General features: G+C 39.5%; 2 protein-coding genes across 2 annotated transcripts in view; both read right to left on the bottom strand.

Moving 5' to 3' along the window:
* Positions 1-2: 2 nt before the first annotated feature.
* borcs6 (BLOC-1 related complex subunit 6) lies at positions 3-9,120 on the bottom strand. Its single transcript, XM_068305884.1, has 7 exons — positions 9,070-9,120; positions 6,735-7,351; positions 6,378-6,564; positions 5,994-6,176; positions 3,185-3,348; positions 3,019-3,102; positions 3-2,279 (listed from the first exon to the last, which is right to left on the bottom strand). The coding sequence occupies exons 2-7, from the start codon at positions 7,338-7,340 to the stop codon at positions 2,154-2,156; spliced, it is 1,350 nt and encodes a 449-aa protein (XP_068161985.1). The 5' UTR covers positions 7,341-7,351; positions 9,070-9,120; the 3' UTR covers positions 3-2,153.
* Positions 9,121-17,846: 8,726 nt separating this feature from the next.
* sema3h (sema domain, immunoglobulin domain (Ig), short basic domain, secreted, (semaphorin) 3H) overlaps positions 17,847-23,446 on the bottom strand; it is a 53,920-nt gene continuing 48,320 nt past the window's right edge. Inside the window, exons 16-18 of the mRNA XM_068334629.1 lie at positions 23,348-23,409; positions 22,039-22,181; positions 17,847-21,843 (exon numbers count right to left, since the gene is read on the bottom strand). Of these exons, the coding sequence (XP_068190730.1) occupies positions 21,391-21,843; positions 22,039-22,181; positions 23,348-23,409 (658 nt within the window). The 3' untranslated portion in view covers positions 17,847-21,390. The remainder of the gene's footprint in view (positions 21,844-22,038; positions 22,182-23,347; positions 23,410-23,446) is intronic.

Raw genomic sequence — 23,446 nt, forward strand, 5'->3', positions numbered from 1 at the left:
TGAAGCTCCTGTAAATTTATTTATTTTTCATTAAAATATACACTCAGGACAAAGTGTATCTAAATTATTTATAGTTCCACAAAGAGATATGTACACAGGTGCATCTGATTATACAACAGGAAATGAATTATTCATACATTTATTTATACCATGAACACATATACTGACTTTCCATTCATGCCTCAAACCAACTCACAACTCCCTGGACACTAGAACTGTAAACGAGGATTTACATCTTTTCGACCACATACACGTCGGAGAGTATTTCACCATCGTGAAGGGAATGGGACCATTTTATTTTCTAATATAAGCTTTTTATGGATGCTCCCTTTTTTTTTCTTCTTTTTTTTTTTACCAGCAAGGTCAAGGTAGACGACACTGAGACATAGAGCAGATTTTTTATACTAAATGGAACCTGAAGCTTTCCTGTGAAGTTAATAATGTCTAAAACAAGTCAACAGATGAAGACACAGGTTGAAACAACTCACACAATGTGAATGTGAAAAACTTGTACTTAACATGCTTTGCAGTATTAAACTTATATTGTAAATTAAATCCACTTCAATTGTTGATTTAGAAAAAATGTTAGCCTTGAGTGTCCAAATTAAGCAAGTCATGACATCACCATCACAGAGTCAATCAAATATCATATTGCCTTCTGTCATTAAAAGAACATAAACATGTATTAGCATATAAATGTAGCAAGTAACACAGATAATAATCCCCAGTGCAATGTCAGATGTACCACACTAATTTAATCATAACTGGTTGGTAACGTAACAGTCAAGCAACGCTGCTGCAGTCATTCCTTTCTTAAATTAATAGTTACTCACTATGCAAGCAAGTAAATTAGAAAGTCTATATTAGTTCACATCCCAGACCTTTGTTCCAACTCCGTCCAGGACAATCTACCACGACTAACTCTCATTGGTTGAAAACAAGATATCCTAACTTTTGAATGTTGAAAAAAGAAGCATGCTTTACAGAAATTTAAGGTTTGTTATTTAATTTTTATGTTACTCTTTAAATCTTATTCTTATGGTTTAGGATTTTTTGCATTATTGTCCATAATAAGTGTTTATCAATCGAAAAATGAAAATAAATGTATTAACCAGGAGGAAGAAAACTGAAAGTCATCTCAAATTTCCCAGAATGTTTAAACTCTCTACATGTTTTTGTAGGTTGAAATGCCCTCACTAACGATATTGGTTTCAATTCAAAAAGGTTTTGAAATATTTAAAGCATCTGTTACGACATTAAGTTTTTTCTTTTTTTGGTAATTTCAGGAAAATATCTTTTCTCCTCTACAGTGACAAGAGAAGGGAGAAGAGAAACATCGCTGACAGCAGCTTTAACTGAGAAAAGCTGTGATGGATAGTCTTGGAGTAGAATACTTCATAAATAATTTCAGAGCCTCCTCAAACAATTATCAAGCAGCGTTTGAGTTCATACTCAAATAGGGATGTTCAGTGGAAACGATCTACCTGTACTGGTCAGTTCTAAGTAAGACAGAATAAAACTGAAAAAGCAAGCATGATGACAAAATGAATAAATAAACACAAAAATAACAAAAAACAGGATCTCCCTTCCCCTTGGCCAGTGACTGAATCTGATCTTTTTTGCACAACATTAAAAAATAAACTTTTAGTTTCTGTTAAAAGTCCATGCAGCTCGCTGGCCTCCACAGAAAAAGACACAGGGAAAGGTGTCGCCCTCATGTGGGAAAGAAAGGTTAGTGCAATCTGAATCAAGTGGGCTGGACGGATAACACTGTCCTTCCGTTGCATCATGGTAAGCATTGATCCACTCGTCTTCAAGGGTCGGTCTGTGTGTGTTCAGGGCACCTGACAAAGTGTCTCCAAAATGAATTTAATAGATTTATTTTTAGGAAAAACAGGGATGCTTTGAAAGACACAAAGAAAGTGGAATCTTAAATTGCAAATCTTCAAATGGTGCACAAGCAGGGAAGGATAACTGCTAATCATCCAGCATGCCTGGTAGCAACAACCCCAGGAATCCATTGGTGCACTAAATCTCGCTGCAGTGTGTGTGCACTACCTGCAGAAAGGTGGGCATAGCTGCACACAGTCTTACTCAGCCGCGTGCTCGATGTCGGGTGAGACGAGTACTGTACTCATACCACAGAGATGGGGTTACTTGCAGAATGCCTCCAGAGTGTCCAGAGTGCGTTTAATATCACGGATCTGTGCAGCCAGGGTTTGTATGGGCTGCATGGAGCGATCCAGTTCCTCACAGCGAGCCATCAGTGTGTACATGCCCTGCAAGATTAGACAGGAAACAAAGCCTTTGCTTCATGGTTCGTTTATCATACCCTTCTCTACAGCTTAGCAGTCTGGTTTCAATGTCAAAACAAAATCACTTATTCATAAAATACTGAAATATATTGTCGCACAATAGTAGAATGATTTTGAAATTAGGTTTTATCAACTATGGAATCTCAACTATAGAATCTCAGACTTGCACACCATTAAAAAAACAGTAAGTAATAACCCACTAAAGGCAATAGCAATCCGCTTGGTACTTTTGTATTTACAAATGCAAAAGTTATGGTTGAGAAAATGAAATCAACAGGGGCTGTCTATCCTTTAATGAAAACGGAGATATTTAGTAACTAGAGTTGTATGGTAACTAACCAAAAAGATCTTTTTCTTCTACAAATTGGTTTAATTTTATGGGGATGTGCCTGCTGCAATTTGCAATGTGAGCCTTTTGTTCTCTGGTGCAGCAAGTGTAGCTGTTTTTTTTTCCTTTTCTGCTGCTCAAAGAGGACTTTCTTACTGTCTGGAGTATTGATGTTATCATCCAGATTTTAACACCTTATCAAACATATTGATGAATTGTCAGTCCCACCATAAAAGACACAGAAAATAATTCTGTTAAAATAATTCAACACAAATAAAATTTGGACAAATATGAGGAAAAAATTATTTTTGCTTTGTTCAACTGCAAGGCATTTTGAAGTGAACATTTCTGTTATAGACACACACAGACGGTCACCTTTATACTCATGTCCACAGACTCCCCCAGGCTGTCCACGGAGTCTCTGTAGGTCTGGATGTAACCGACACTCAGAGCGGTCATCTGGGTGAATCCACAGAGAGAGCCATCAATCACACAGACAGAAACAAAAGCACAAGATGAGGGTTTTAACTTCTGGACTCACATTCTGGATGGTTCCATTGAGGCTCCGCATCATCATCTCGACGCTGTGTGCTACATCCTGGGTGTGCCTCTGTAGATCCAGTAGAACAGATGGATCAATGGGAGGGATATCCGCTGGTCTCCTTGACAACCCTCGACTCCTGTAGATGGGACCTGAACAGTCCGCTGGCGAGAAACAATTTTATGAACAGATGGAAGATTTTATAAATGAGACACTCTATAAATATCATATCAATAAAGTTCCCAGAAATGATCTTTAAAGAGTCAAAAGACTCATCAATAATCTTTTATTCATTTTCCAAACCACCATTCGGCATTCATGGGTCACAGAGATTGCTGGAGCCTATCACAGCAGACTAATGGGCATGAGGCATCACATTATCAATAATCCTGGAACAGATATTAATGACAGAAGAACAATTACTGTACTCCTATTTGATGAAACACATGCCACCAATTACATCACTTAATTAAGAGGATGTGTGCAACTCTGAGAATAAATGAAATGCAAAAATAACTAGACTTCACACAGATCCTCTACCAAGATAGCTCAGATTCCCTGTCATGTCACTGAACCGAAAGCGATCCTCCTGTTATGATGTGTCCCTCTTGACACAAATCCTTGACAAGTCAATGTTTACTTGACTCACCAGATCTGGAACATAACTTGGATCCAGAGCAAGGACTGATTTGTGGTTGATGTTATGCAGATGATTTCATGTGATTTTTGTCTAAGTTTTGCAGACGTGATGCATGAAGTCAGAAGCAAAACCCATCACACAATACTAAATAAAACTTTAATAGTAAAAATTCTAGGTCCAGATGATGATCTTCAATATTATCATAAAAAATAGTTTATTCAAATAAACCATTGTTCTCTACAAAGTCTAATCAAACAAATATGCACTAAAATAACTAGAGGTGATAAAAAGACGAGAACCTGGTTCCTGCCAGACTGCAGCAAGACCTGAATTCCTTCTAGTCTAAACAAAGTCTGAGTCATCCATTGTTATTGAATCAGCAGGTAGCCGCCACAGAGGGGATATTGACTGTGTTCCTGTGTTTAAATTGAGTGCCCACTTTAGCTGATGCTCTAATCCAGAGCGTTTTTCCCCCCCGACTGAAGGGCAGCGGTTCACAGGCCTTCTCCAGGAGAGTTACACAACATTAATGTGTGCTAACGGACAGGCTGAACTCAATCAATTGGGCAAACTTGTAGAGATGATGTGTTTTCTGAAATTGCTGTTTGGGTGACCTTTTGGAAAATGATCAGTTTAGATTTCTGCAGGGTCTGCCGCCACATTCTGGTGCCATTTAAATAACAGCCTGAGGCCAACTTTAATCAGCCAGGAACAAGTAAGAAGATTGAGAGAGCATGAACAAAGTGTCTCCATGGCTTTTCAATTATCCACCTTTAGATCTCATCCACAGCAGAGATGAAGATGCTGAGGTTCTCTCTGGGAGTGACCAGGAAGGATAGGATCAGGAATGAGTACATCAGAGGGACAGCACATGTTAGAGGTTTTGGAGATAAAGTCAGAGAGGCCAGACTGAGATGGTTTGGACATGTCCAGAGGAGAGATAGTGAATATATTGGTAGAAGGATGCTGAGTTTTGAACCGCCAGGCAGGAGGCCTAGAGGAAGACCAAAGAGGAGGTTTATGGATGTAATGAGGGAAGACATGAAGATAGTTGGTGTGAGTGAAGAGGATTCAAAGGACAGGGCTAGATGGAGGAAATTGATTCGCTGTGGCGACCCCTGAAGGGAAAAGCCGAAAGGAAAAGAAGAAGAAGAAGAAGATCTCATCCACAGAACAAATGACATGATACGGTCAATATTGTAAGGCTCTTTCCGCCACAGCTACTCTTTTATGATTAACTGCTGCAGCCCTCTTAAAGGGAATATGTCATCAACAAAAGAGAAAGAGTTCTGAGACCTGACTCAGATCCTACTCTGACAAATGACATCTTGCAGCAGCCAAAACTATTATGAGTATACAGCTTCAAAATGGTCATGTCTTCAGCAGCATCTTTTGTATCAATGTCTCTAAATGTTAAATTATTACTCTACTCAGGGTTATTTAATGATGACAAACTGATAATTTCCTGATAAATCTAAATTCCTAATAAATAAAGCACTCATGTAAGTTAAACGTCATTAGCTTAGTCATGCTGACATGAAAAACATTTTATTACAAAAATAACTTATTAATAAGTAGAAAAAATCTATTCTTGTATGTGCAAAGAAAATATCCGGTGTAATCAAGTTAAATATAATCCCCGTCAAAAACAGGGGTCATAAATTAAGTGAAATAAATGAAGTATTATTTGCTCCGACTCGCCTGCTGCACTGTGAATGCAGCATTGCAGCATTCATTTGAGCATCTATCAGTTCATCATGAGGCAAGAGACACAACAATTCAATTCCTAAGGCTATTGTATCCACCCTCTATTAGTTGTTTAGGACAGAACCAGAGCTATGCCTATAACAGGAGTGGTGATAGACTAGGCTTGTTGGCCATTTCTAGAAAATATAAACTTTATTTGTTACAAAATAGTGAGTCTTATTGGTAAAAAAAAACGTCAGCAGCCAAATGTGAACCTTAATACAGCTGTTTATCCATTACATTGTGCATGTATATACAGTTTATTGTCATGAATTAGGTATATTTTTATACTGCTTTAATTTCATTTGCTTTTTGTTTAATTTCTACTTCTATGCTGCCTAAATTTGTCCTTTTGTAAGGTTTATCTATCTATTTGTATCTATATTTTATTTTAATTTTTTTCTGCTTTAGTTCAATACTCACAGTCGCTGCAATCCAGGCTGGGCTTGGAGCTCATCTTTATTTTCTGCTCCAGGTTCTTTGTGATGAAGTTGGTCAGGTCTCCTTCTTGGCTGACTGTCCCCTCCAGCTCCAGAGCTGAGGAGATTGTGGCCCTTCTGCCTTCTGATTGGCCTGCTCTGCCACCACTTCTGACCCCCGAACCACCTGTAGAAAATACAACCAAATCAGCTGAAAAACGATGTTGTATAACATGGTCATTAATTGCTGCATCGTTGAAATATGGAAGCCACCTTTCCTGTTAATTTACTGCTTTACTCAGAGCTTTTCAGTGCACTTTCAAATAAATTTGGTGGAGGAACAAGATGAAAAAACTGATATAAACACAAAATCAAATCAGGCATTTACCTCCACAAGCTTGGCTAATTTCGTCCAGACTCTTGCTGTCCTGCATCCCACGGACATTGCGCACCCAGACCTGAGCCATGACATGGGGAGGGCAGGTGACATCATCTGAGGGCAGAGGGAGAGTTGGGGGGGACGAAGCCGTCGAGGTGTTGGGACCAGGGGCTGAGGAAGAGTAGTGCTGTGATGGCTAAGAAATGGGTGAAAAAGTAAACAAAATCTTATAAGGGAAGAAATATTCATTACTGCTTCCTCCACTGACAAAACTAAATATAAAACCATCCACAGGATGGCACATTTCTTTACTTATGCAAGCATGTAGTTCCTGACTCAAGCATCCAAATCCTGTGTTCAACACACCTCTGCTTCTGTTCGCGCTCCTGTATGCTGATGAGTCCACCTTTTTTCATTCTTCTCGTCATCTTCTTCATCCTGTTTCTCCTTCTCTCCATCCTCTTCTTCCTCTTTGATGTCAATATCTTCATCTACAGTCTCAGTCTGCGGTTTGCATGCGTTGACAGGACCACCTCGCTGCAATAAGTCTTTGTAGTGGGCATGGTGTGCTGAGTCCCAGAGAAGAGCTGCATCAGGAGGCTCAACAGCATTACAGACCTCAGGAATGGCTGTGTCTTGGCTTTCTGATTCTAAGATTGTTGTGCAAGTGGCAGCAGGAAGGGAGGGGTCTGTCACATGGGAAGTGTGTGATGATAAACTTAACAATCTGTCATTACTGTGCATCTTTGGCTCCAAGTAGTCCTTGTCATCATGAACTATGCTTTCGTCTTCCACATGGTTGTCTGTGTTTTCATGGACTCTGGCCTCATATCCTTCCTTGGGACAGGGTGCTCTACTCCCCCCATATTTCACCAAAGATGGGGCATAAAGGCCGTTTTCTGATGATATGGGTGTTGCAATGCCATTAGCAGTTTCTGGCACTTCTGTGCCAGTCACAGGGGAGAGACTCATCCCTCCACCTGCTGGTGAAAAAACACAGTGCTTGAATACAGGTAGGGAAGTGTTCTACATCTACAGCCAATAGTGGTCTCAACATTATTCTACCCCTTAATAGCAAGCGTCTGTAGTATTTGTAGAGGACCCATTTGCTGCCATAACCTCCTGTAAACATGATTCATAGGCAGATTCCAGCCTATGAAAGTGTTCCTGAGGAACTTTAGTCCTTTTCTTTTAGTAACAGCTTCCAGCTCTGGAGTATTCCTGGGTTTACTTATCTCAATGCCCTTCTTCAAATCCCACCGCACATTTTCTAGTGAATTCTAATAAAAGGGCTGTGGAATATTTCTACTACATTTCTGCACTTCTTCTCTGGCATGTCCAATGATGTCTGAACAAGAACTTCAGAACAGATGAAACATTTTCCTTTAGAATTTTCTAATACTTCATGGAATCCATCTGATGCTCTACACACTGCAGGTTGCCAGTGCCTGATGAAGCAAAGCAGCCCTAGAGCATCACTAAGTTGCCATGCTTCATTCCGGCTTCTCCAAATACGGTATACCAGTGATCCATAAGTCAAAATATCTTATCTTATTTTGTGTCCTTTCTTCACAGAACAACAACCCATCGTCTGATTTTGCAAATGTGTGCTCTACTGAGGGATGGTTTTCAGGGGGGTTGAAGCATTTTGAGACTACATTTGTCACTTAAAATATTGTCTCTCTCTCAGGGATACAATGTTTGTAATAAATTCTTTTGATTGATCACTTTCATTACATATTTAAGCAGTCAAACAAAATAGTTGAGTGAAAATGTGTCATACATCAGTCCTGCTCACTGATTTGCAACAGTGTGGACACAACCCAAAAAAAGAGAGATCAGAGATAAATACATAATAATCAAACAATAGAGTTATTATCGTCAATGATGTATGTCACATTGCAAAAGCATGTTTAGTGTTTCTGTTGCAAGTCGCACTTATTGTCATCGTTCACGATTCAACCTGCAGGGATCTTAAACTTGATTCGCATGTTTGTTTTGGCAAAAGTTTTACGTCGGATGCCCTTCCTGACACAACCCTCTGTTTATCCGGGCTTGGGACCGGCACAATACGACACTGGCTTGTGCCCTCTTGCGGGTACATTTAGGGATCTGAAACATAGTTTCAAATCAATAACCCAGACTAAAACTGTAATTTATAACAGCTTGATCTCTACTCTATCTGCTGTCACGGGTTACTCACGACAAAAACATCATTTAAACATTTAAAGAGCTCTGTCCAACGCACAGATTGTAATCATTTCCCATGAGTGGTTTTAAATGACGTACCTAGGTTCCTTAGCTTAGCATTATCTTTAGACACTATATTAACTTTGTGATAACACCAGCTTTGTCAAGACTTTCTCCAAAAGGTAAACAAAATACTAAAAATTAAAGATCAAGTTACAAAACAGAAAAACAGGAGCAAAGAATTTAAGAAGACGTAAATTACTGTTCGCCAGCTTTGAGGAAGTTAAAATACTGATCTCACTAGCCGCCTAGCTAGCTCTGTCAACGACGAATGTTGTTGGAAGCTGTTAGCTGGCTAACGTTAGCATTTTTGGCCTTAAAATGACAGTTTTCGCAGCTCACTCTTCACAGTGTCGCCTTGTCACATGACAATATATGAAAATTGGTCTTTTCTATTGATAAGGTCAAACATTTATGCAACAGAACTTTATTTAACGAAGAAAACACTCACCCGTTTAGTTTCTATTGAGAAAAATGAAAGGAGCAACTCAATCCGACGCGAATATCCGTCCCCGCAAAGCGCAACACCAAGGTTCCTACCTGCGAAATTCAGAAATTCTGATGACGTTATCATTTGACTCGTTTGCTGTTTTTTTTGTTTTAGCACAGCAGTATCGCTTTTTTATTAAATTTTTTTTAAAAACCTGACCCCACTGTTTCTGTTGTCAATTTATATTGATGATTGAAAATTAATTAGTATTTCCTGAGCATTGATGTTTCATGCCGTGAAACGTTCAGGAAATGTGGAAATTTTGTCCCTTTTGCTGATTTTGTCTCTATCCAAACCATCATGACGCGCCTCTCATGCATCTCTTTCCCCTACAGATGGAGACAAACACCACAACCTCTTAAAAGACTTGACCAAAACTGCTAGTTACATATTCCTTCTCATATTGGCGAATGGATGGAAGCATGGTGTCCTATGGAGGAAAGAGAAAGAGGTTCCGCTCCAAGTTGCATTGCGTACGTGAGCCTGTATCAGTTCATCAATTTGATATCTAGTTATTGAACACCAAACTGATGGTCTTTTAGCTGAAGACATGTGATCCTTGTTGGTTTCCAAGAGCTCAGAGCTCTCTAATCGTGTCAACTACTTCATTAATTGCCAAGAGTATTGTGCCTCTGTATTTATGTTACCATAGAGGCCTTGGATTTTTGTCAGTCTAAACTCTCCTGGTATTTGTGGTCCTGTTGCTGTTACCATGCTCCATCACTACATCATTAAAAAAATGCTTCATTGCACTTATTAAGGAAGTTGGCACACTCGCTGCGCCCAGTGCACTGACCATGGTTTTCTGTAAATTCCTGGCCTTCAACTCACAAGGCTCAAATAGCACTTGACAACATAAGAAGCTAAAGTAGGTTTTAACTTTTATTGCTTGCTTATACAAGCCTATGATCTTGGCTCTGCTATACCCTCTTACATACTTGTCATCCTTAAGCCACCCCACAGTTGCAAAGAGTTCTCTATAGCCAGTGCATACATGTCTGATAGCTTATGTGTATGCACCATCTTCTGAGATAATGGTTAGTGTGGTAACTACCTCATCACAGGCAAACACTGACTCATGGTGCTTCTTTCCTTTATACAGTATAAATTACAGGGGAAATGCCCTGAACAAAGTATCAACAATAAGACCCACCTAATGGGGGGCTCTTGAATGGAGTGGTTGGCACAGTGGACAACTTAGACATTCGGCACAGTTCTGAGTTATGCCTGAACAGTAAAAAACCAACCCAACAAAACTTGTAAAATTCAGTATATTCTTACGGAATTCCATCATTCATTGCATTGCACAGTTGTTCATTGCTATTCTGTGAGCAACCTGGTGGTGCTCTAGCTGTGCACTACTCCTGCTTCCAGTGGGACTGAATGATAATATTACGTCACACAGCAGTCCTCTGGTCAGCTTTTCACTGCACAGATACATTCTTTTCAGGAGGTAAGATGATCATATAAAAAAGTTTCACAAAGAAAATTAACAGAATTTAAAAAGAAAACAAATGTGATGCTTCAAGCACCGAAATAGAAATACTGCATAGAAATCGACTAACAAATCATTTCTGTTGTCCAAATGACAAGAACAATTTCCCACCATTATTACATTTAGAGTCATAATAATATAATTGTTCTTGAGATAGACGTAATAAGATTCCTTCTTGTGACTTGCACATGCTCACAGGCTGAATTCACAAAATCAAATTATTAACAACAATTTTAGTGGTGATTCAAATGAATTTTGTGTGTGTATTAAGACAAATTCAGACAAACGCGTTACTTACAGTAATTTCTATGTTAAGTTAGTTTAAAATGGCTCTTATTGCTTATCTCATAAACAATGGATGGATTTGTTGAATGTGTTCTGAGTTTTGAGAACAGCCTGGAGAGGGTACGATAATAATCAGGTTTACCTCCTGAGGGGAAGCTGGACCAGAATCTGTGGCTTTTAAAAGTCCTTGATGTGGCCAGAAATGACAAACACTAAAGTAAAAGGGGAAAACAGATTTAAAACCACAATATAACCACATCTAGAGATCTTATAAACTCTCTAATCAGTCCCATCCAAACCAGAGTTGATGTTCCTTCTCTCGGTGAGATTTAGCAATTTTTTTCCCATTTGTTCCTCTGCTTCTTGTGCTAGACTTCAAAGCCCAAGAAATGTACCTAAAGAAAATTATACCTCTAACATGAGGCAATGGTTTCTAGAGTTTCTCAAAACACCATTCACTAGCCAACAAGAGACCCACCAGATTGTATTTTTCTTTTTGATTAGCGTGCTGTCAAAAGGAAGCTATTTTTAAAGACATGTGATCGCCACATGAAAGGCAGCATTTGGGAAATAATGAATTCAAAGCCAATCGAAATTAATGGTCTACAGACAGATGTGGCTTTCCATATTAAAAGCTAAGGACTACAAACTGATCAGTGGCAACCACAAACATCTTTTAACCCTGTAAATCATACTTCAATAAACCACAAACACAACTGCATCTCAGTTCAACATTATCCTTAAATGAGAAAATTTAGCCTCAAATACACCAACAATAATGGTGCATTCAGGAGCTCCTCATCACTTCTCAGTATAGGGTAGCTGTCCTCAAAGCTGATATTGGGACACTGACAATTGATCAAAAACTCCAATACACTTCTTAATTGCTATCAATCAGTGTTTTGCTTGAATGTGCTTCATTCATTCGTTGGTTGGTTGGTTAATTTATTCTTTTGTTTGTTTGTTTATTTGTTTGTTCGTTCATTCTTCATGTATCCATCCATCTTCTTGAAGCTGCTTATACAAAGTCAGGCCACAGGTTTTGCTATAGCCTGAGCATGACACAAGTTCATCACAGGGCCACACGACACCCACTTATGCTCACACTCACACCTACAGTCAATTTGGGGAGACCTTCTCACCTAAGTAGCATGTTATTGAAAGTGGAAGGAAGCCAAAGAGAACCAACACAATCACGGTGAGAACATACAAACTCCACAGAGAAAGGCCCCAGCTGGAATTACGCCATGAACCCTTTAGTTGTGAGGCGTGCTGCCCACATCATCAAGATCATTTAATCAGAGTTGTATGAAAAAATGTACAAGGTGGAATTCATAGTGTGATAATTACAGGTGTTTCTAATTCTAAGGTGGTCATCTGTCTAAACATTTTAATGTTTACATTCTATTATGTTTCTATACTGAGGGAAATGTATGGTGTCAAATGTATTTAAGAAAAAAACAATGAAATTCTGCTCACTTTCACTGGTGATGGCATCATCAAGCAGTGGTGTTTGTGGAAATAAACAGTATATGAATATTTCATTAACCATGATGACCTCGACTACCCAGTGCAATTAGTTTGAGATTCACAGCAAAACACGTGAGCAATTAGCTGTAAACGTCAATCTTAAACATGAGCAACCTTTAGTGAAAAGGATTCAATTCAGTGAGTTCTTATACTAAGAAGTCCTTTTATGAGCAAAATGATGAAAAGAACTTTTTGTGACTGAGGAAGTACTCTGACAACAGTCAGAAGGGTAGATGGGTCTTTATATTTGGCAATGGTCAAAATAGTCTCCTTGTATGCATCACTTAAGTGTGAAGCTTAGTTGTATTGTATATTGTTCAGTGTGCTTCCCAAAATGTTGTGTTGTAATTGTTGAGGGAACTTGAGGCCACAAAATAAAAAGGCAGTTCTGAAATTTAGATATGCCTCCTTGTTGTCAGAACAGTTCTTGTCTTTTTCAAGGAGGCATTGTGCAACAGCAAAATTAGTTCCTTTCCCTGAGAACCGTTTGGTTCAATCAAACTGGACCAACCAATGAATCAGGGTGTCAACTCTATGCAGTGTTCTCGTTTGCGTGCGTCCTTCTGTCTTTGACGCATATTTTTTGAAGGGGACTCACGATCGTCAGACAGCATCTGGAATGCAAGCTTTAAATGCCATTCCATTCAACAAAAATATTCACAATTTTTCCTTTTCTCCACTTAAATTTCAAACCCGGAAATTGCCATTATGTTTTGAAATGTATGTGGGGAAGGCTTGGTGCAGTATCCACAGGAGAATACAGTATATGAATTAAAGGCAAAGAAAACTATTGAGTGAAAAGCAAAAGTTTAAAAAAACCTCGATTACATCTTTCTTTACTTCTAAAACTGTTCTTTTTAAATGGCTACCAGGCTTTAATATTTTAATAAAGCTAATTTAGAATTTTACTTTTTTTAATCTTTTTACTTGAACAGTTATGTTGTTAAAGGGACAGGAAACTCATTTTAAAATAATATATATTTTGTTTATCATTATGATAAAATAAAAATGAAAATAATTTCTGATGTCTGGCATCATCCGTCGAGTCAGGACACTTTAAAATCTGCACTGCAGCACCACCGTCACGTGGGGTCATGTGTCATCGATGACACCCAATAAAGTGATGGTTACCTGTGAGGTGAATGGATGATCCAACAACATAGGAGTTAGACACAAAGATAAGAACCTATCTTTCTTCAAAATACCTTCTGGAAAGATTGAAGAGCAGTGGAAAGCAAGGATAAACAGGGTCAAAATGGCCAAATATCCAAGAATCTGTCATGAGCACTTCACCCCAGATGATTTGGAAAGAGATTTGAAAATAAGATCATTTTCGGACAACCCATTGTATAGTATTTATTCTGAATTCTCAAGGTTTAGTGGATAATTAATTCATGTCTGGAGCTGCTGGAGGTATTGGATAAATGTTTTTATGAACAGATAATCATGCAATTACTCGCAAAAAGTAAACAATATCAAAAGTGATAGACAAGTCAATTGATTGGGTTTGTTTCCCCCAGGGGCATGTTACTAATTTACAACAATTTCCTCAGATTTTGGGGGGTTATCTCCTTGATTGGTATGATACAGGGGCTTGTATAGTTTGCAGTTATAATGCAGTTATAACATTGATTTGTAATTATAGGGGATAATTACACCCCCAGCCTGGTTCACAGGGAACTCCTCTTCTGATGATGATGATCTGATGATGATGACATGATTTTTGAGATTATTTCGTGATAAATAAATGTGAAATGTTGGCTTGTTATCTTGTCGCTTGCCGTATATTTATATAATGGCGCTGATATGGATTCACCCTGATTAATTATGTACTTCAAATAATACACCTGGTTCATTCTGACTTTCCTGTTCCTCTAATAAAAACATTAAAATTAACAGTTTGATTAGTTTCTATATTGTACTACAGGCAAAACTCAATCCTTGCGTATGCTTCTACCATATATTCTGTTATTACTTTTGGAATGCATAAATGTCATGTTGGGATGCACAAATGTTTCTTGAAGTGCATCCCAGGGATCCCACTACCTTCATGAGGTAAAATGAACTCTGCTCTATATGAGCACCATCTTTTGTCAATAAATAAACTAATGATGTCACTTTCGCAAAGATCAATGTCAAAATAGGCAGACCTTTTAACCTTGATCATGGTAACGTTAGCACAAGCCATCAAAGCTGTTTAAACAAGGGCTGATGGATGTCAGCAAAAGTGATTCAGTTCATATCATTCACTATTTAGCATTTTAGCTGCTGAGGCTGATAGAAATGTAATTCTTATTGAATATTTTTGTACGAAATTGGAAAATACTTGAAAAAAACAAACTTGATCCAATGTTGGGGCTTGATGAAAATCTTGTGTTGTTGCTCTGAAGATAAACGATCATCAAATTGCTGCTTTTGAACACGTTTTTTCTCAGGACACACACATTTATTCAAATCTTTCTGTCTGAAGTAAAAGTGATGTGAAAAGAACATGTTTCCACTGCTCACATGCAAAAATAAAAATAGCATTTTTAGAGAACCTTTTGTGAGACCTCAGCTTGTATATTGACACCAGTCAGTCAAAAGGTCTTTCCTGAAATCAGGCTTGGTTTGCAAAACTATGTGGTACCCTTTGGCAATATTACAATTATAATATGGGAGTCTTTGCAGTATAATTACAGTATCATATTTATTCTGTCAGGCAGGAGCAGCCAGTGGGAAACACGGGAAAAGGAATGTCTCATTCCTAAGAAAATACGACAAAGCAATGGCCTCATTTCCTTTCACTTTGTGGTCTTCATTGTAAATTTGATACACATACAGTAAGGCTGAAAGTTTTTCATGGAATGTACGGGATATCAGTTACATTTAAAACACTGTTACTGTCTGGAAATTTTAGAGCAAGAAAATGTAGATGACTGCATGATCACAGAAAACTAACATTAATATATATGGAAAAGAAACACTGACAATTTTAGTGCAGCTGCACACTTTAAAATGCAAACACAGCAACAGGACTGACTTTGTTGACATCTTGAAATGAATGTTATAAAGGGCGAGAGGTCCACCTCTTCAATGAACACTGCTGAAATGGTTGAATTATGATGAATATCATGTTATACATGGATAAATGAGATCCCATGCCTGTATACTTATTTAGACTGTTCAGTTAGTTCCCTGAAGGAGATTATTGTTTGTGATTATGCTTAAAAAAGAGAATCTCAGAATAAAACACATTCAGATTGAAACAGCAGAACAAATGATGCACAGCACTTCTGAAAATGAAAGGAACCAAAGTGAAGTCTTCTCGGTTTTTGGCTTGATTGGAACATATTGTTTGTCAGAGTCCTCAGCAGAATACAACAGTTGTTGAGTGTTTAATGAGTGTGTGGTCACATTGGCAGAGATGGATAGATGTTTGGTGTTTCACCGTTTTGTAGCGATGACAGTATTGGACAGCATGTAAAAGAAATTATGGAGCTGGACTGGAATGAATCCCTGTAATGTAACCTCACATTTGCATCTTAAAAAGTGATTTTCTAATCACATAAGTTGGTCTGACTCTTTAAATGTAAACAGCTGTCTGACAGACCTTGAATCTCTGCTCCTCAATGATGAATTACTTTTTAAATGTACAGTCACTCAAATAAATTGTGTGATCTTTAGAAGCCACTTTGTGGTTATGATATCAATGCAGGCTGAACTTGTACAATAGAGGATGAGTCTTCAGAAAAATACTCAAAGATTTTAATCGATCAGCTTTCAGCTTTTATCTATAAAGCCCTTAATCACATCAACGGACATTTTGAAGCGCTTAAAAATGATTCAACCATGTTTTCTTCTTCTTCTCCTTTCGGCTTTTCCCTTCAGGGGTCGCCACATGAAATCAGTTTCCGCCATCTAACCCTGTCTTCTGCATCCTCTTCTCTCACACCAACTACCTTCATGTCCTCTTTCAATAAATCAATAAACCTCCTCTTTGGTCTTCCTCAAGGCCTCCTGCCTGGCAGTTCAAAACTCAGCATCCTTCTACCTTCTAATCTATCAAAATACGTGAGACGCTAATTCCAAGGTAAGAGGCAACAGAGGACAAAAGGATTATGACACCGCTCTGAGTATGATTTCATTTAGAGGTTTACCCCGCCTTTAGCTGGTTGGGATAGGCTTCAGCAGCAAGGCTGTAGATGAGAAGTTTACAATCGTCTTGTCTCCAAGAAAATTTATGGATACACTGGGGTATGTATGAAGCATTACCTCGAGGGGTTGCTAGCTAAGGGCTCTTTCTCTACTTTGATTAAACATTAAATAAAGACAGAAACAGTGCATGAAAACTAGAATAAGATCTTGGTTAAAGTCACTGATATTTTTTTCTGATGTGCTTTTATTTGAAAAAGCCTCAAAGTACAAAACAAAAAAAAACACATAAATGTCTGTGCTGCAAACTCAGTATCCTTCTACCAATATATTCACTATCTCTCCTCTGGACATGTCCAAACCATCTCAGTCTGGCCTCTCTGACTTAATCTCCAAAACCTCTAACATGTGCTGTCCCTCTGATGTACTCATTCCTGATCCTATCCTTCCTGGTCACTCCCAGAGAGAACCTCAGCATCTTCATCTCTGCTACCTCCAGCTCTGTCTCCTGTCTTTTCCTCAGTGACACTGTCTCTAGACCAAACAACATCGCTGGTCTCACCAGTTTTGTACACCTTTCCTTTCATTTTAGCTGGAACTCTTCTAGGCGGCATGGTGGCACAGTGGTTAGCGCTTTCACCTCACAACATGGCGGGTTCGGGTTCGAGTCCTGCCCTGTGCAGAGTTGGCCTGCTCTCCCCGTGTCTGCGTGGGTTCTCTCCGGGTTCTCCAGCTTCCTCCCACCTCCAAAAACCATGCGCTTCAGGTTGATTGGCTGGTCCCAAATTGCCCGTAGGAGTGAGTGTGTGTGTGCTTGGTTGTATGTCTTTGTTGTGGCTCCGTGGCACACTGGCATTGTGCCCAGAGTGTCCCCTGCCTTACGCCCTATGCCAGCTGGGATAGGCTCCAGCTCCCCGTGACCCACTACAGTGGATACAGCGGCAGAAAATTAAACTCTTCTATCACACATCACACCTGACACTTTTCTCCACCCGTTCCATCCTGCCTGTACACACTTCCTCACCTCTTTTCCACACTCTCCATTGCTCTGGACTTTTAAAATCCTCCACCTTCTTGATCTCTTCTCCCTGTAACCTCACTCTTCCACTTGGGTCCCTCTCATTCACACACATGTACTCTGTCTTACAGCGGCTAACAGTAAAAGCTGAGAGTAGACTTATCTTAATTTCAACTTACCAGAAAAATGAAGCAATGCACCTTTGTGTATATCTATGTCTTTGAATGAGAATAAATAACTGCACACATTTGTTGCAATGAACCTCACAACACAAACTGTCATTTGGAAGCAGATATTTATACATATTTACAAAAAGAAATACAAAGTCTCCACTTACAACAGGAGTTAAGTAGAAGACATTTTAATTCCGTCTGGGAAGGAGTGGAAGATCGTGGACAAAAAGAAACACTCAAATGAAAACAAGCAAACAGTGAAACACGTTGTGTTGTCGTAATGAATGAGAGTCCTCATCTCTGAGGGGAATTCTAATAGTCATAAAAATATCCTGCAGGACAGCTTGTGTGGCATTTGGATCTGATACAAATATACACTATTACACACTCATATCTACACAATAACCACAAACCAGGGTCCATAAAGCTTAATCCATTTCAGATTTTTATATTGCTGGATTTTGTACATTCTTACTCCTAAACTCTTAAACTGGAAACAATTTCTCACAGTTTGATGGGAAAAAAGCCTCATGTTGAGTTGAGGGCGTGTGTTTTGGCGAACACGGCTTGTGTTCTTGCACAGAATCAAATTTGCTCAGTGTTTATAACAATAATGTGACTGTTTTCCGAGACCATTTTCTTGAGGTTCATCAACATATAATGCAATGACATTGACGTTTTGCCGTTTTTTATTTTTGGAAAATTTAAACGTCTGTAAATCCTGTTAGTATTATAAGGTAAGACATTTCATTCAGGTTGTCCAGCCAGCCTCACACTCGCCTACAAACCCTATCATGTTTGAGACACTGCTTCACCCGACACTTACATACTTCAAACATTCCACAATTACTCAGAGCCGCACACTCCCTCAAAAACCTTCTTCTCAAACACACAAATTCAAGAAGTAGCATGTATCTTCTTAGCGCTTTCATGTGGCCAAAGCATGAAGCCAAAGACTGAGTCCAGAGTAAACGTCTGCGGGCCGTCTCTGCTCTCCGGCGTCCCAGTTTGTTATTCTTACAGTATCGACATTGTCTGATGGCAGATTTACTGACTTGGCTTCTGAAACTTCATTACAGCTGCTCTAACTGATTCCATCCATGTCAAACACAAACAAACTGGTGCAAACTGTACAAGCACACACGCACGCACACACACACACACACGCACTCACGCACGCACACACACACACACACACACCTAAACTTGACCAGTAAACCCAGACTGTAGTAATCGATGGATATAAATAGAAACGATTAGGACGTTAATGTTTTCATTTCGTCTGGACTTCGTCTCCCCTGTTTAGCGTCAATCTTTGAAAAGTAAGTAACACTACATATTTTAACCCTCAATGCAACCCCCTCTATTGACTCGATCACTATGTACACTGAGCTTGGCTTTGATTTCAACTATAAGAGAAACAGATCTCAAATGTTGTCACATTTTAATTGTTGTATTTGTGTTCAGCTGAGGATGCTCTTCTTTGATTTGACAGCAGTATGAGCCAAATTATTCAAAAATAATGTTGGCTGCAGGCCATGATCTGCTCTGCAAATGTGACTGGAATGTTTAAACGACATAAACAAATGATAGCAGTCAGAAATACAAAAAAAGCAAACTAAAATGTTTTGGCACAAACATATGATACTGTATATGCATGCAACGACAGATCAGTGGAGACACACCAATGTCAAATAAGGGAGACTTCATGGTCCAATTGATGCTGGGGGAGTTTTATATAAATATCTGACCTCACAACTGCTTAATAAAGCAGTTTCACTCGAGATTATAGAAATAAATACCAACATCAATAAAGTTAAATAGAGTTGGAACACATTTGCTTGCATGAACACTTTCACATTGAGAACAGATTACAATATACCGCCCTGAAAACTCTGTGAAGTTGCTCCTAGGAGTTTCTATAACGCCACCCCTGTTAACTACTTTCTCAACGTCCAAGTTTTGTACAATAACGGCTTGTTTATTACTGCATCTGCTTCATTAATTACAGCTAGATTTCATTACCAGCTGGAGCTACGAGACCAGCGACACAATTTTAATCTCTTCCAAGTCCTGAGCCACAGGTTGAGAAACATTTTGTTCTGTAGAGTCTCTCAGCAGTTAAATAAATGTTCACTCCTCCTTGAATTGTTTTCTTGTCCATGTCGTATTAAACACTGCTGGAAAAATCTTCTTAAACACAAAAAACAAAGCTACAGTATAAACAGCTGTTTCGTTTGACAGACACAAAGTGTAGATTGACGTTAAAGACACTCAAAATATTCTTCTGATTTTTTTTTTATGTGTTATAATATTGGCTACACATATTTTCTTTTAGAAACTCACAAAGGATAACAAAAGTGTGGACAATTATTTGCAATTCTATATCTGATGTTCAGACGTGTCCTGCACAACAATAAGCACAACATATTTCCTAAATCTGTACACTTTCTTACAAAGAGACAAACTAAACAACACCAGGATATGATTCAGAACATGACAATGCAGCATTTCTCCCTCTACCTTTGCTAAACCCTTTGTTAGGTGTAAAATGATCAGTGCCTTATGTCAGTAAAGAATACAAGATGTACCACTAAAAGCTGGTGTCAGCTTTTTCTACATTTATGGCATTAACATTGCATTGAGACCTCACCCATCTGAAGAAAAAAACAAAGCTATCATGGAAGATGAACCCTTTTTTTATCCTCAGTGAGAATAAACTGTAAAAAAAAAATGTTTAAAAAAAAGCTTATGATTGGATACAAACTTGATCCCAGAGAAAATTAAAAATAATTTTAGTAGCCAGTGAAAACAGAACGTTTCAAGACCAGTGTCTGATGATGAGTTCAAGGATGCTCTGACATTTGAGGCATCAAATTGCAACCAAACTTCCCCCATGTTTGTTGTCTTACTTTCACTTTCCAAACTACAAGCGGAGATTTTGCTTGATCTAACCTCAATTTGATGAAAATCAAAGATGGAGTCTCTGTGAAAACTGAAATGAACACACAGAGAAAAGAAGAACATGTTTAAAAGAGAACATGTTCTCCATTATGGATAACATATCTCAAGCATTATGAAAGTTTCTGTAAGTTAATTTTTAAAGTGTAATTAGCTATATTACTCTCTGGGAGGAAGAAAATCAATGTAAAACATCTGTTCTGGTCTGTAGAAAAATTGGCACAGATTTAGTCCTCCTAAATTATAGGGCAAGACCATGCAAAGCCACCAGTATGGACTTAGAAGGCAGCACACAAGGCTGAATGTTTTTTATGTTATATCTACTTTAGGAATAAAACTTTTTTTCTTTGTAGATGTTCCAAATCACCCATCTGGTTGTTGCAGCTCAGCTATTTGGACATGGCATTCATCCTTCACTCAACATGCTATGCAGCTCAGGTACAGTACTTTACAATTTTTTATCCAAGTCCAACAGCCTTTGCTCTTTACATCCCCCTGTACATACTTCAGTTGTTACTGTAGGGTGATTGCCATTGAAATGAAAGGATCTGTGTAGATGAATGCATGCACATGTTGTTGTCTCTGTACACACAGTATGTCTCTGTCTCAGTGTATGAATGTCTGTTTGCGTGTCTTAGTGGGGACATGACCATGTGTATGTGTCTTCCAGGTATTCCACGACACATTCAAGCGCTTCTTGGTGCCCTCTGCTGTGGCTTGCTCCTGCTCTTTCTCCCAACTGCTCGTCCTCCACCTCCTCCTCTTCCTCCTCCATGCTTGTGCCTCTCGTCCCTCTCTTTCTCTTTTTTTGGCTCTGCCTTGATGTCACCGTGGCGACGATGGTTGCGAGGGGGCCGGTATCCGAGTGCTCTGCAGTGTTGGCCGAGGTTTCCTGGATGAATTAGCGCCATCACATCCTCATACCAGGGCTTGGTTCCTGTGCTCTGATAGGACGGGCTTGACCACGAAGCGAGGAGGCGATTGGCTGAGAGGCTCCAGACAGCCAGGCGGACTGTGACTGCAGTCCAGTGGTAGCCGTGCTCTTCCACCTGACAGTGGTACACCCCGCTGTGAGACAGCTCAGCCTGACGAATCAGAACGCCCCGCTCGATCACGACCACCTGGTCACCTGTTACCACCTGGAGGGGGGGAGGCACCAGTTTTATATTGTGGTAGTAAGTTCAGTAAAGTAAGTTCAGTGTGTGTGTGTGTGTGTGTGTGTGTGTGTGTGTGTGTGTGTGTGTGTGTGTGTGTGTGTGTGTGTGTGTGTGTGTGTGTGTGTGTGTGTGTGTGTGTGTGTGTGTGTGTGTGTGTGTGTGTGTGTGTGTGTGTACCTGGTTGAGTTCAGGGCTGTTCTCTCCAGCCTGTTTGTACCAGCTAACTGCGGCATGTCTGGACCGGGGCAGACACTCTAGGTAGGTGCTGTTGCCCTCAGCAACCATCATCACCCTCTGCTCTGCTTCCACCTGTAGACCAGCTAATTGAAGGTGAGAAAGAGATGTGAGACTTTAGAGATATGATCGTGTTGGATAATTCTGTTTGATTTTCTGACTTATTTTTCCTCTTCTTCAGTTCTGACTGGTGGTGAGTTCAGATGTTTGAACACATTGAGAGTTGTTAAGGTCACACGTTGACGGTAGAGTCACAAGCAGTATTGTGCATAAAAAAAAGACACAAGTGGTTTGTTTGCTGAATGGGAGGTCATGTGAGTTATCAGCATTACTCTCAGTTGCGCTCAATTCAAAGTGTGAAAGGTGGTGAAATTTTCTGTGGAGAGACACTAAGACTGTATTATCTGTGAGTGAAAGGTGGGGGTGTAGACTCCACCTCTATTTAGCAATAGTGGTTCCAATTTGTTCTAGATGGCTTTCACACCCCTCTCAAACCATCTGTCCTCAGTGCACACAGTGTGTCGATTGTTATCCTCAAACGAGCGTTGTTTGTCTTTCAGATGGAGTCACTGCTACGTCTTGTCCTGAGGAACTGACTCTCATGTGTTGGATTTCATTGTGGGAGTGTTTGTTTGGAGTCCAAGCAACTACCCCACCATCATCTGACGGTGAAGGAACACTCATTGGAAGGCCGTGGATTGCATTGAGGACAGATGTTTCAGAAGTGATTGAAGGGAATGGGTTATGAGCCGTGAGGCAAAAGCAAAGCCAGGACCCGGATGCAGAGTACGAGAGCAAAGAGTTTATTAAGCACAAAGTAAGAACAGAAAATCACTTTCTAGAGAAAGGCTAAACTAACAAAGTAGCAACAGAAAATCACCTTCGAGGGAATAATTTAACTAATAAAGTAACAACAGAAAATCACCTTACTCAGGGAAATATTCGTGAAGACCAAAAAACAAGAGAATCACTGGAACGAAAGCTCGCAGTTGAAGCGCGTGGCAGGAGACAAGGTCAGCAACGTGGCGAGACACAGAGTGCATGACTTGGAAATCTTCCAGCACTGAACAAAAGGGGAAAGGTGGCCTGGTCTCAGGTGTGAGACCAGGCTCTGCCCACAAGCCCAGACCCGACTCCTGCCACGCTCTAGCACTGCAGAGCGGGGAAGGGAGCGCAGAGCAGAGAAACATGACCAGAGCAACAAACACAACCGTGACTGAATGATCTATACTGAACTAAATAATCTCCTCACCTCCCTGTCTGACACACTGAGTCAGCGGATCCTCATCTTCCCCCAAATGACGAGCATTCCTCCTGTGTAAAAAGAAATTACAGTCAAAAGTGACAATCT

The sequence above is a fragment of the Antennarius striatus genome, chromosome 2, assembly GCF_040054535.1.
Source record: "Antennarius striatus isolate MH-2024 chromosome 2, ASM4005453v1, whole genome shotgun sequence".
NCBI lineage: Eukaryota > Metazoa > Chordata > Actinopteri > Lophiiformes > Antennariidae > Antennarius > Antennarius striatus.

Coding starts and splice junctions, on each gene's coding strand:
- borcs6 (XM_068305884.1), bottom strand. CDS start 7,340: ATGAGTCTCTCCCCTGTGACTGGCACAGAAGTGCCAGAAACTGCTAAT. Junction 6,565..6,734: donor GAGCGCGAACAGAAGCAGAG/GTGTGTTGAACA, acceptor CCCATTTCTTAG/CCATCACAGCACTACTCTTC. Junction 3,103..3,184: donor TCAATGGAACCATCCAGAAT/GTGAGTCCAGAA, acceptor GGATTCACCCAG/ATGACCGCTCTGAGTGTCGG.